The sequence below is a fragment of the Carex rostrata genome, chromosome 4 (genome assembly GCF_964058835.1).
Source record: "Carex rostrata chromosome 4, lpCarRost1.2, whole genome shotgun sequence".
Classification (NCBI taxonomy): domain Eukaryota; kingdom Viridiplantae; phylum Streptophyta; class Magnoliopsida; order Poales; family Cyperaceae; genus Carex; species Carex rostrata.
Genome location: NC_135921.1, coordinates 723,923 through 737,869, shown reverse-complemented (window position 1 = coordinate 737,869; position 13,947 = coordinate 723,923). Strand labels below are relative to the sequence as shown.

General features: G+C 34.4%; 1 protein-coding gene and 1 long non-coding RNA gene across 7 annotated transcripts; one reads left to right on the top strand and one right to left on the bottom strand.

The window, feature by feature from the left end:
* Positions 1-149: 149 nt before the first annotated feature.
* LOC144552916 (pentatricopeptide repeat-containing protein At3g42630-like) lies at positions 150-3,042 on the bottom strand. Of its 6 annotated transcripts, none has more exons than XM_078300947.1 (3): positions 2,803-3,042; positions 1,942-2,170; positions 150-1,466 (listed from the first exon to the last, which is right to left on the bottom strand). In XM_078300947.1, the coding sequence occupies exons 2-3, from the start codon at positions 2,089-2,091 to the stop codon at positions 375-377; spliced, it is 1,242 nt and encodes a 413-aa protein (XP_078157073.1). In that variant the 5' UTR covers positions 2,092-2,170; positions 2,803-3,042; the 3' UTR covers positions 150-374. The 6 variants fall into 6 exon arrangements, with proteins under 6 accessions (XP_078157073.1, XP_078157078.1, XP_078157077.1 ...); XM_078300952.1 differs by having other exon boundaries at positions 150-1,460; XM_078300951.1 differs by having other exon boundaries at positions 1,948-2,170; positions 2,803-3,041.
* Positions 3,043-9,151: 6,109 nt separating this feature from the next.
* LOC144552648 (uncharacterized) lies at positions 9,152-10,842 on the top strand. The gene is made up of 2 exons (XR_013511186.1): positions 9,152-9,346; positions 9,697-10,842. It is a non-coding gene; the product is annotated as an uncharacterized LOC144552648 (long non-coding RNA).
* The last annotated feature ends 3,105 nt before the right edge of the window (positions 10,843-13,947 follow it).

Genomic DNA, 13,947 nt, shown 5'->3' with positions numbered 1-13,947 from the left:
TAGCTCTCGTTACAAACAGTATTTTCTGATAAATAAGGCTAAAAGTCCAGTGACATCAGACTACAAGTTCAGTAATGCGTGAGATAACAGCTTGTTATCTCATAAAATTTAAATGTTTCATGATTTGTATTATTTCGTCAGTTATTCTTAAATTTAAATGTTTCATGATTTGTATTATTTCGTCCTTGATACATGTACAGATTCTATTTATAGATAACAGCACGAAGTCTTAACTACACATCAAATCCTGGTTACATGAATCTAACTATAGTTCAATTGGCTATCAGCATTATTATTATAAGCAAGGATAGCAAACATCTGTACATTTCATCATTCTTTCAATTTAGCCCTCATAAAACTAAAAATTGCATGTTTCAGTAATTCCAAAATATCTGATTACTCCTGTAACGCTTTTTCAAATATATCCGCACGAGTTCGGCATATGACCATCTCTTATTCTTGACAGATTCCAAAAGAATCTCGGAACTTGTGTGAAAATCCCCTTTGCCAAACGCCTCAAACACTAACGGGTCGGTACGTACAACAGGTACACGACCCATACCCATCTTCTCTAATGCAAAAGGAAGATTTCTTCCAAGCCTTCTCTCCAAATAAGCATCAACAAAGCAACCATACATCACTAGGTCGGGTCCCACACGCTCACTTTTCATGTGGTTTACACTCAAATGCAAATCCCAAAACATGCACATTTTTGAAAAGGCAAGAGCTCTGACATTGAATGTGTTCAAATCGGGTTTAAACCCGTTATCCAACATGTTCAGAAACTCTCTCTGTAGAGTCTTCATTTTAAAATTAACAGCATATGACAGTAAAAGAAGGTTCCAGAGCAAATTGCCCACATTTAATCGGCCTAAACCCACATCCTTAACAAATTCCCCTAATTTGAAATATTTCCTCTCTCCTATATACTTAGAAGCCATAACACGGATTGTATCTTTCTCAACCGAAATTTGAGATTTTTTAAGCCTCTGGTACACATATTCCATGTCAGAAATTGAACCATGACAACTGTAATACTTGACAAAAGTATTTCCCGTAAAGGAATCGATTTTCAGACCCTTTGATGTCATTTTGTAAAGAGTTTCCTCCATTAACTTCAACAAACCGGCCTTGCCGAAGCAAGAAACGGCGAGAGAATACACACTTCGGGAAATTTCATTGTCGGTACGATTTCGCAAAGTGATATCATCTATAATTGGAAGAATATCCTCAAAGCGATTCATTTGAGCATAGCATTGAATCAGGCTTGAGACGAGATCGAGATCTATGTTACTATTACTGGTGGGGGCAAAGAAGGAGCTGTATAGGATTTCATCACAAAGGGACTGTGCTTCAGCAAAGAGACCATTATTGGCATAGTGAAGCAGGAGAGATGAGACATTGCGGCATGATTTTTCACATTGCGGGTTCAATTCTCCAAGGAGGTGCTCTCTTCCATGCTGATGCTACCATAAATGTAGGAAACTTACCATTTAGTCCCTCCAAGATTACAATATCAATCACATTCATATCCAATCAATTAGGTTCAATCTACTGGATTAGATTTTGTGTAATAGGAAAGCCTATATAAACACTTTAGCTAGTAGAATAATTTGGAAATATAATAATGGCTAATTAGCCTATATAAACCCTTGTAAGCAATGTGATGTAATGATAATCCAACCCATGATTTAAAAAAAAAAGGTAATGATAATCAATACAATCAATGAAATTATTTTTCTTTCAATTCATTCTCAAATTCTAAGGAATTGCAATGATTGTGATGGTAATATTAACAGGCTTGTAAAGCCCTATGTTCAATTGAATGGTCAAAACATAGGAAGTCATTATCATACTCATATAATCTAATCGGTATCAATAAAATGTCTGAATTGCGATAGATTATAGACAGAAAAGAGGAGCAATGTAAGTAGGAGGTACCTTTACCGGGGAATTCAATGTGAGGTTAGATGTAGAAGTGGAATTGAGGGGAGCATGAATAAATGTAGATGTGCTCCTACTCAGTGAATTGGGCGAAAAGCAGAAATTGCGATTACCAGCAAGTGATGTTACTGTCAGTGCAGTTTGCATGGAGAAATTAAAACTTTGTATTGCTTTCTCTTCAAAGTTCAAACTGAAAAGAAAGACTTGACCTTCAAAAGTGATCCAGCTGAAATTTAATAATCAAAGAGAAAACATGAGAACGGTTTAAAAGAAGAGGCGGGGAGGCTTGGGGAATTTATATCACCTAAGGTAACAGAAGAATTAGATAATTGGTACACTTGAAATACAGAGAGGGCGCTGACATACTGCACCTGACCAGGACTACTGCATGTTTATAAATAATATATGCAATCAACTCAGATGCCTGGTTATTTTGATGTACTGGTATGTGCTGGAACTTAACATGCAATGAGCACTCAATTCTCCAACCACCGGTTCACAAAAATCAGCATAACTGAGAGCAAGACAAATTATAAAATAATTGGAGGACTGACATGCAAATTAACCATGTACCCAGTACCCGCTGGTAATGAAGCAGGTACTGAACAATGAATTCTACAGGCGCTGCCTCAAAATGAATGTTGTAATCTTTTATTCTTTTTGGGGTTTTTTTCATCCCATTACCCATTCTACTAAACCATGAAATCTATACACAACTTGTGTCATCATAAATGAAATTTAAAGGAAAATATAACACCACCATCTTAGCAAAATAAAAAAAAATTAAAAAAAAAACTGAAATTATAAAAGAAATAAAATAGACATTGAAAAGTATGAAAATAAAAAGGAGATTCGTACCAGGCTACCGGCACTTATGAAGGAAAACTAGTGGGGCCCAGACGTGGGGAGCCGGAGAAAAGACCCGAGTGGGGCCCAGATGTGGTGATAGCCGCTGAGAGAATAGAAGAGGAATCTGAATAGGGGGGAACTGGGAAGAGCTCCAGATGTTCAGCGATTTTTCAGTGTCAGGGCTTGGCAAATCAGTCGGAAGAGGCCCAGTTCAAAATTGAGTCCTGCGTCCAACCACCACCACCAAAGCAAGCAAGCCAACTAGATATGAAGAGATGCTAGCAAGTAAAACTGTGGAACACTGCAGTCCATTATCTCTGACTGAGGTAACAGAATATTTTAGTTTAGATCCCGTCCGTCCGATTAGAATGCGGCCCAATCCGGCCCGAAGTGGAATACAGATGCCCCTTAATATTCTTGCCAAATCAGATCGAACGGTTCAGATCAAAACTGAAAATTTCTGTTACCTCAGGTGTCTGAATCTAAGGTAAATTGGGGTACGTCACATACATTCTACATCGAAATACCAAAGTTGTCCAGTGACTCCGTTTGTATTGCTAAACCTTTAAACTTAGCAATTCTTCAAATCCAACACATCAATGAATCCATGTCCTCTGAGGTAACAAAATATTTATGTTTGCAGTACAGCCGTTTGATAGGAATCCGCACCAATCTGGCTCGAGGTGGAACGCACAGGGCCGCTTTAATAAGCATGTAGATTTTGATCCAAACAAAAATATGTTGTTATCTTGGGTAATACAAATTCACGAATTCAAATTGATTTGATTATTTTTGTCTCGTTGCAGTTGAGAAGAGAGCACTGATCGAGTTGCCAGGGAGCAGGTGCGGATTAGTGTAAGCTGGGATCCTAAGCACCCCCAACTTTACATAGCCTCCCTTACTAATTTATTTGGAGGCGTTTGGTTCGTGCTATTGGAGCAGCATTCCCTGGCATCTCAATATTATGGAATGTGATTACCGCGTTTGGCAGAACTAACATGAGAATAGACATGGTAATGAATGATTCCTGACTATCTTGATTCCCATGAACGATCATCGTCATAGCTGAAAAAAAGACGGAACTTTTCCATTCCCACTCCGCGGATATCAGACGAACCGCACGCACGCGCTTCTTATTTTATTTGTTCGATTAACAATCTTTTCTTCTTCTTTCCGATCGCCGACTCCGACTTCTCTTCAACCTCCGTCTCCGATTTCTCTTCTACGATTAAAGGTTCTCTTCTACGATTTCTCTAGCTATCTACGATTAAAGTGTTGTTCTCTGACTCCACTCCATCTTCGATCAGGTTTGTTATCTCTCTCTGCGCTCTACCCTTTCCCAATTCCAATCCAAAAATTGACGGAAAAATTAAATCATGGTGCTACGATAAAATTTTGTCGGAGCGATATGCATGACCTGTAATCAAATCAAATCATGGTGCCAACATAAAATTCATGACTTAGATTGTGTCCTTTGCCTTATTTTGTCGGAGCGATATGCATGACCTGTAATCAAATCAAATCATGGTGCCAACATAAAATTCATGACTTAGATTGTGTCCTTTGCCTTTGTGATCATTAGAAAATGATAAATTAAATCAATTGTTTGTTAGTTTGTAATAATCTAGAAGTCAATAATACGATAAATTATCATAAAGCTTTGTTCATGAATTGAATGTTTATTTATATATCATTTTGTTGTCTTGAGTATTATTGAAATTATGGATCATTTCGAGTTCATGACTAAAATTGTGAAACTCCATAATATAGATAATAAATACTCTTAAAAGTCACTGACCAAGGTAATTAGCAGGAACACTAATTACCGCAATAAGGTTAGCATGTGGATTAAAAGATGGTTAAGTTTTACAAACCACCTGACACGAGATGTCATTTTAATCACATGGATACATGTTCTATGAACATGGTATTTGACAGACCCCGAATGAAACATTAAATAGAATTGTGTTCGTGTCATTTATGTTTTCATTCAGTGTCAAGTTCTACAGTATGAGGTATTTATCGTTCCCACTAAGAAATATGTATGTGTGAGTGTTATCTAACGTTGTCTGTAAAAAGCAGTCATAACGGTAGCATTTCCATATGTATAGCTTAGCTGAGGAAGTGATAGTCTGCCAAGAATACTATTTGTCCCTCGTATCTCTATACGAGCTATAGCATCACTGGGCCCCTTGGTAGAGTTAGATTATCTGCATGCGGTATAATTACAAGAGTAATTATATTTGATAATCTACTTAAGATCAAGAAAAGATACAGTTAGCAAGAATGACACACATCTACCTTGAAACTGATCTGATAGCTATGAGACAGAAGAACAGACACAAGTAAATTGTTTACTGGATCGTGATATTGTACAGTACAGCATCATCTGTGTAATTGGATGGTCATAGTGTATACTGCCAGATGCCTCCTATGATTATAGAAGTTAAAACAGTTTTAATTCTATTTACCAACATAACACAGATCCTATTGGGTCACACCATATAGGAGTTAATCGGAGAATCTTATTGTGATTGATTATAAATTGGTTATGATCAATATTAAGATGGTTATAATTAATTATACGTGTTATAATTAAATTATATTTGTCATGTTAAAAATGACAAAGCAAAAACTAATGGTTATAATTAGTTATACTTGGTATAATTAATTATAATTAATTGTACGTCATTTAGAATGACAAACAGAAACACAGGTTTGTTTATAAACGTGTTTGACATGTTGTATAAAAATTACCAAACGAAAACCGTAAACGAATATAATTGTACATGACAATTATACATATTTGATTTGGATATTTACTATTCATAGTGGGTTTGGGTTAATGGGTTTATAATCCATTAAACTAATCTAACCAATATGAAGTTGCAAAATCAAATTTGAATGCCACATCCAAAATGGCAAAAATGTAATTTTGGCAAGTCCGGGGGTATTTCGGTCTTTTGGCGAACCTCCTCATTTGCCTATAAATATAGGGGCATAGGTGAAAGAGAAAACTCACTAATTCACGTGTTAATCTGATTACTTCGTTAATTGGATTTCTCTCTTTATCTATTTACGGTTTTTCGATTGGTGAATAGTGTTTTACTGAATTTTCGCGGTATTTCAGATTTGGTTTAATTAGCAAATTTGATTGAAACAAATTTTTCGGTGAATAGTGTTTTTGCAGAATACCGTGGTTTATAGTATTTCTGGCAAAAGAAATAAACCTCTCTCTGGTTAGTCCCGGTGGATAACCAATAGAGGTATCACACGTGTGATACTCCGAGTCAATTCCTTCCCTGGTGAGGCTCTACTCGCTCGGTCTGCATTCCAACTGTGATTTGGAAACAAGGTATAAACATGTTATATTAATCTATTTAATTGATAAATAGATTTAATGTTTTAGAAAATCAATTATGGAGTAGATCTGTAAATAGGATTAAACAGATCTTCTTGATTCGTTTAATCTGTAGCTTAAGGTAGATGTAAAAGTTTTGTTTTACTCTTTCCGCACCTTAAGCATATAAATGGGTTTGAACAGTCAAAACCCCAACATGATTAATCAATGGGTTTGAACAGTCAAAACCCCAACACTATTAATCAATGGGTTTGAACAGTCAAAACCCAACATTGTTCATGACCTGTAAAAAAGTAAGTTTTTCTATAAATATTTCTCTGACAAATTAAATCAACTTCCAAATAAGAATAGTGCTGGATTCTTTTTTGGGAATTAGTCTGGTTCTTAGTATGTACCAGTACCAGTAGAAGCAATTGTACTTTTTTTTCCAAAATTTTCATACATTTGAATTTCTTAGCACAATATTTTGGATTTTGATTTACTCATCTGTCATAAACAATTTTATCTAAGAAAGCCTAACTAACTGAATTAAGATTCGTATGGTGTACTGTGTAGAGCAGTGACATATCCTTAGAAATAGTTTTTATGCAACCTTTCATTCTTTCTCTCCTGCGTTAATTCTGCTCTTATTTGCTTCTAGTCTATTCTCCAATGGTGATTAAAAGCAAACTCTACTTCTTTCTTTCGATTGACACTTACTGTGTGTTTATGTTATTTTATGTTATTTCAGGAGAAGGAATTAAGTGAGATCAAAGGCTGGCAAACATTTTTCAAAGATAATACCTACTCAGGTTCAAATACTACTCATTTTCTTAATAAAATATAAAGAGGTAAATGGTCCCATCATTGTGTTGTACTGTGCAATACCAAGGCATACTGACATACTGGTACAGCTCAGTTTGTTCCATTTTTTTTTTTTGTTGTTGTCTTGTATCTGATTAATAAATCAATTGCACTTTGAGCATGTATGTTGGGTAGTCAAAAGGCAAAACTAGATAATAGTAATTTTGGTTTGTAGATGCCTGCATCTTCACTGCAATAAGAGCAACTTCTAAATTTGAACAAAAAGTAATTTCTGGATCCTTTCAAAGAAGTTAAATTTATGGTTGGTTCCTTGCAAATATAAAAAAAATTAATGGTCGAATAGGGGCATAGATCCCTAATTTTACTCAAAAAGAAGAGATATTGTGGCAGCTGCAGTTTGTACCAGTTGGAACATTGAATTAAATAGCATCTATACTGGTACAAGAGGAGATCGTCTCGGTGACCGTGGCAGATCTTACCAGTCGCAACTCCAACCCAAGTGAAGTAGCCATATCACATTGCAAAAGGAACAAAGGATTATGAAGGAAATTAGAAATTTTGGAAGGACGGATTTAATTTGTGAATATACCATTCTCTTATCTTTAACAGTCCACGGTACAAGGTACCCGGTACACTCACAAGATGATATGACAATACACAAGCCGGTACTGGTACGACTCGCTGCAAGCTGGAGTTGGTTAGTTCATTGATAAAAAAAATAGTGCTTTGTGTCTCAACTTAAATTGTTGTTGGAAATGTTTCATTTTTCAGATCTATGGTGGAGCAACTATGAATAACACACTACCTAGCGGTGTTCCTGGCACTGGTCTATGTGAAGGATCTGACATGGGAATTTTCATCAGAAGTGCTTGTTATCCTGATTGTGTGCATTGTCATGAGTCTCTTTACGATCTTCTGCACCAACTTCCCTCCGTGGAATTGTTTCGTGGCATATCTCATGTACCTGTTTTCGCTCGTACTTGCTGTGCTAGATTATAAGTTTGGCTGGTCATAGAATCTGGCATGGTGAGAAAATATCATTTTTTTTTCAAGGCTGAGAAAATGAATATCCAGTTTTTTTTTGTACCTACTATGTAGTGATCTCTTGAATATTTTATAATGCTGTGTAATGATTTTTAATATTGTAAAATTATTGTATTGGATATCTTTATTTGACATATTATGTGACAGAGTTTGTAGTGATATCTTTATTCGGTACATTGAACATTTATTATCTATAAATACTACATCTTGTAAAATATGTGATATCTATGGTCAGGATACATTGACACCAAACCTGACCATAAATGTACTGTAATGATAAAATAATGTCATTTAGTTAATAATTAATAAATAGTGAAGTTATGTCTATAGCCATTGTAATAGTTATGTGTAAACTAAACATGAGAATGACTTATTTTCGGGAATGTTGAAGCAATAGCTATACGCAAACCAAACATGATAATGACACATGTCTTGAAATAATATTCCCTGAAATCCTTCTATTCCCTGAAATGACCTATAGCATGAACCAAACGCCCACTTATATGTATTAACACCTCTCAACTTTAATTACGTAGTTCTCCTATACTTAAATTTTGGTTCCACCTAAAGTTCCCTCTATATTTAAATCTTGGTTCCACCCTGTCAAAGAGTAACTCACGATTTATGACTATACCAAAAACTATATATCCGGACTATTGATGAAACTTTTTTTGTAGCACTTACTTTAGGTGTAATGAGTTGCTGAATTAAATACAAGTGTTAAATTTCTGTGACAATGGCCTACATAAATTAAATATAAGTGTCAATATCGCATTTATTTAAATTATAAACTAACATAAATTAATAATATAAGTGTTATAATCACTCAATTATTTTTTGCCATATCATACAAGTATTAAATTAATTATAAATTAAAATAATAATAAAATAATATATATAATAGCCATATCATATCTTAAATTTTTTAAAATTACCATGTTACCGTACTTCTGTCGTATCTCATACAATACCCATACCCGTATTCATGCAATATAACTAATAACTGTTCTTTTTTAAACCATTTTGGGCTTTGCAACGAAATTTCTTGGGCTTGTCATTTTAACCGGCCTGTACAAAACCCCAACTTTTGCTATTTATTTCGAAACCCTAGCTATAGCCTCTAGGTTCACTGACTTCACTCTCTCTCTCTCTCTCTCTCTCTCTCTCTAATTAGCCTCCATTCCTTTTTCGTGCTCATTTTTTCTAGCCTAGAACTCTTACAATCCCTCTCTAGCTTCCATCAACAATTATTATACTTTTTGTAGAAGCTTTCAGTTTCATATTTTCATTTAAAAAGAAGACTATAATTGCACAAGAACAAGAGGGTTGTCCCAATCCCATGAGGTGAGTTTATGCTCAGATCTGAAATTTCATTTAAATTATTTGAAAATATAAATCAACTATTTGCAATTTTTCAGTTCTTATTTTTGTTTAGGTATTTTTTTTACCTGCTTGGTACCTAATCGCCCCTTTTGTTTTTGTTTTAATTGGGGTTTTTATGTGTACATGGTCGTGTAGTTAAGGTTTCTGGGTTCTGATTATTAAGTCAGCCTTTTATAAGGAACCAAGAGAATGTAGCAGCGCTTATTCTTAGATTGAAATAATGTACTATACATATAACAAAGTAGCCTACAATTTTTATTTTTTTTGTCATATCAGATTTTATGAGACCTTATTATTCCTTTATGCCACAGGTGGTAATAGGTGGGTCCTACCAACTGATAGACATGTGCCCGTGAGTAACTGTCTCAGCCGTGGACTCAACAGAGTCTATATTTTGACCTAGAACCAAGAACCAATTTCTTCTTCGGTGTTGGAACATATGTCAATGATGCTGATATAATAACTTTTATGCACTAATTCTTCAAGCACAGGACACCCCAGTAAAAGCTTCTTCCTAGAAGCAACACTACCAACGTTAAGGGTTTTAAGGCAAGGAAAGTTTACTGGCTTGGGTTCTATGGCTTTAAGAGGATCGACTATTGTGGAGAGGCATAACTTGAGATCTTCAGCTATGCCTCTTCACAATAGTCTCAGTAAACCTTCCTTGTCTTAAAACCCTTAACCTTGGTCGTGTTACAATTAAGTGATAATTTTTTGAAAAAGCTTTTGTTGGGATGTCCTGTTCTTGAAGAATTTGTCTTGAAAAATTATTATATCGGCATCATTGAGATATGTTCCACCGCTTTCAAGAAATTGGTTCTTGGTAGTTCAACTCGGCCTCATTAAATTGATATCTTACACACACCTACAACTTCAGCAACAATGTGGCTTTTGGGATAGCTTTGTGGAGGGGTGCACACATTCAATTGTTTCATTTTTTTTTTTCAATATACTTGTCACTTTGGGTGCTTGAACTTCAAGTTGTGCTCCAAAAATAATTTAGGAGGGAGACGGGAGGAAAGGAATTCGTATCCTATGCAGTAACTCAAAAAAGGAATCTTTTGAGTTTAATACATCTGAACTGTCTGATCAGCTTTAAGATTCGTGCGAATTAAATCCGCACTAATATTAAAGGCCCCCCTATGTTTTAGGCGAGGGTTGGATGGGCTCCGTTTACAATTGGACAACCGATATGTATTAACTTAAAAGATGCTCTTTTGAGTTAATGTAGACGATGCAGACTCGGAGGGAAGGGGGAAAGAGGGAATTAAAATTCTGAAGTAACTTGTGGTATTATCATGTATTTTATTTAGTTGTGACCATTTTGCCCTTATATCAGTATAATGTACAATAACATTGTATCTGTACTGATGATGGTACTGAGATGGTGGGTCAGACTGACCCATTTCACTGAGCTTGGTAATTAATAGGATGTGTATCTTGAAGTTGAGAGTACATAAAGCAAAACATTTTTGTGAAGCACTATTGCTATTATTACTATATTTCTGATTATTACGTTTTTATGGAAGTATTATTTCTGAACAAAACATTTTTATGAAAACACTATGAAAGCAGTATTTCCAGTACTCGTGTACAGATGGAGAATGCTTAGATCAACAAAAATTAACGCCATTAGAACTTGTAAATTTGGAGAATGCTATCTTGTACAGATGATGCCATAAACAATCAATGTTATTTTTTTCCATACGATCTGTAGTGTAGGCATATATAATTAGTATTATTAGTACTATTGTTACTATTTTATTACTATCTACTTTACTAACTGGTACATACCAAATCTAATTTTCAATGTTGCAAGAAATCCTAGTATGTATTAGCTATTGTACCTCAGATTTCAACAGAATTACATCCAAAAAAACTCAATATTTCACTTTTACCCTACATTTCAACCAAACCAAAAAAATACAACTAAGATATTTTTCCATTCAAACTTTGTCACAGCATTGCCCATCATGAACAGCCTATAAATCAATTTATCTCGATTGCGCTCATCCATCTAAGAAAAAGTAAAGGTTATCATGTCATTGGTACCAATACAAATTACACAAAAGTCTTTCTGTAAACTTGCTTGCTTTGCATTATGAAAAGCAGACATCAATGCATTCTCAACGTTCCAGGTAATATGAGAAGAATTAAGAAAAATATTTTAATAAGTTTGAATATGTGATTTGTGCCAGAGAAAACAACACATGGCATCAAATGTTCTCATCGCATCCTTTTTTTCCCAACACAACATGTTATAAAAAATGCATCATTTTTTCCAATACAACATCATCTTAAAAAAATCATTGAATAATGAATATAACAGGAACTTACCTGGCCACATTGTTGATTTCTGAAACATGAAACAGAAAGGATATACTCAAAAAAAAAAAAAAAAAACAGAAAGGAGTAATGCTTCAAAAATATGAAACAGAAAGACACGTCTCCTTTCTCTACTTCTCAGAAATTAACCGGAGGACCTTTTGTCGGTGCTGTCAGAGAAGGTGAAGCAAAGCAAGTTGTAGGAAAACTCAGCATCAGAAAGCTCACAGGGAGAACTAGCATATAGACCCGAATTATAAATATTAATTGCAGCCAACAGGAACTGCATTCGAAATAAAACTTATACCTGAATTCAGAAGCCCCTTCATTGTACATGCAAAATGTCTAAAAAGACTTACCTTTCTAATCATACTCTTCATTAGGAACTCTAAACGCAATGAAAACCAAAATTAACATAAACAGAAATAATCTGTAAAGTGTAAACTAGATTGAAGCTCTAACAGCATGATGTTATAATTATTTCAAGTGATTTCAAAAAATCAAGTTTCATCTAACAAACCTTCTGTTCTTATACAATTGAAGTCGGGTTAAGTTGAGCCTCCGCACCTGAAATGAGAAGTTTAATCTAACAAACCTTCTATTCTAAACGTTGTTTTTATAAAAATCCTACATCACTAAAAAACAACAATTTTCAAACCATCTTAATAAATAGTAAAAAAAATTAAAAAAATACAAAATTTGGTCTCCAAGCTCATTCTAATATAGATTAAACATTTAACAATTTGAATCGACTGTTTGGACTTTAAAAATCGAAAAACCAAATCGTTTGTTATGAAAACTAGGAAAAAATGTTTTGAGCTTAGCCATTCTCATAGTAACAGTTTCTTTTACTAAAAATAGCACAAGTGAATGAGTTGAGACTTTGTTTATCCTTTCTCTTATCTTCTCTCCTCAATTGTGAGCCCCTCTCTCCTCAACCGGCTCCTCCAACCCAAGAAACGAAAAACCATTGATCATCAGATTCAAATGCCATCTAATTCTCTAATGAAGCTTTGCAAATAAATGTTAAAGGAGTCTGACCATGCTTATAAAATTCGCAGTCAACTAATTTTTCACATCCATATACCTAATCTGGATAACTCCTTAGATAGAAGACATTTTATCGGGAAGAGACTTTCTCGACCTAGCTTAATAAGTACAATTGAGTGTTTAGCTTTTATAAGCTATTGTGACGCAATTATCCCTAACTAATATCAATTAAATGAAACAAATCAGCGAACAAAAATTGTAACTGTAATTAGCTCTGCTTGCTTCTATATCGTTTTCGTCTCCAGTTCCGCTCCTGCTTCAATTCTACTGTACTGGAGAGTTCACCGTAGTCTTACAGTGGTGGGCCCCTACAATGCGGACCCTAAGTCCAAACCAACTTCGATGTCAGACATGTTAGATTAAATCCGAACCGTTTATTCAAGTTCATGGGTGGGGGTTTTGTCCAAATAGTTTTTGACAAAGTCTCGTCTAAAGCTGGACTTAAACTAGTTGATTTATAGCAAAATTTCTATAGACAGTTATATTCAAGAAGCCATTTAAATTTATTAAGTTTTAAATACGTTTGCACGAATTTCAATGCAAAAATTATTAAAAATAAAAAGGATCAATGTGAAATTCTAAAAATAAGAACAAAAATATAAGTGGGATTTTAAATGAGAACAAAATTCAGTGGCTTAAGGAATTGCAAGCTCAATTTTGACTTGCGGATATTTTCATAAAAAAAAATATAGCCTACGGTTATTTTCATCAAAAAAGAATTGCAAGTTCAATTTTGGTCTAAGGCACTTGCTTTGTACATATCTGTGAACTGGTGCTCTCTTTGGATTGTTTTCCATATATAGTTCCAAAAATTTTATTAATATTCAAATTTAATAATTAATTTCAAAATTCACACTCTTTCGGACTGAAATTCAAAAAAAATGTCCAAACCGTAATATAATTTTGCAATTTTGAACCTACTTTTCTGAAAAAAAAAATGTAAAAATTGTTTGCGGTTTTGGAGATAAGTGATCAACGGATCCAAAGAATCTCTGATGCTTTTTTTTTTTTTTTTTAATTTATATGATGCGTCATGCGTGCCATATTGGGACGGAAATCTGATTGAGGTTCGGTGTCTTGGAAACTGGAATGATGGAGGTAATAAGCAACATTATCTTTTAATCTTATATGTTGAATTGACACAATTTTAATTTTAATTTTAATTTTTTTAATACTTATTAAAGGAT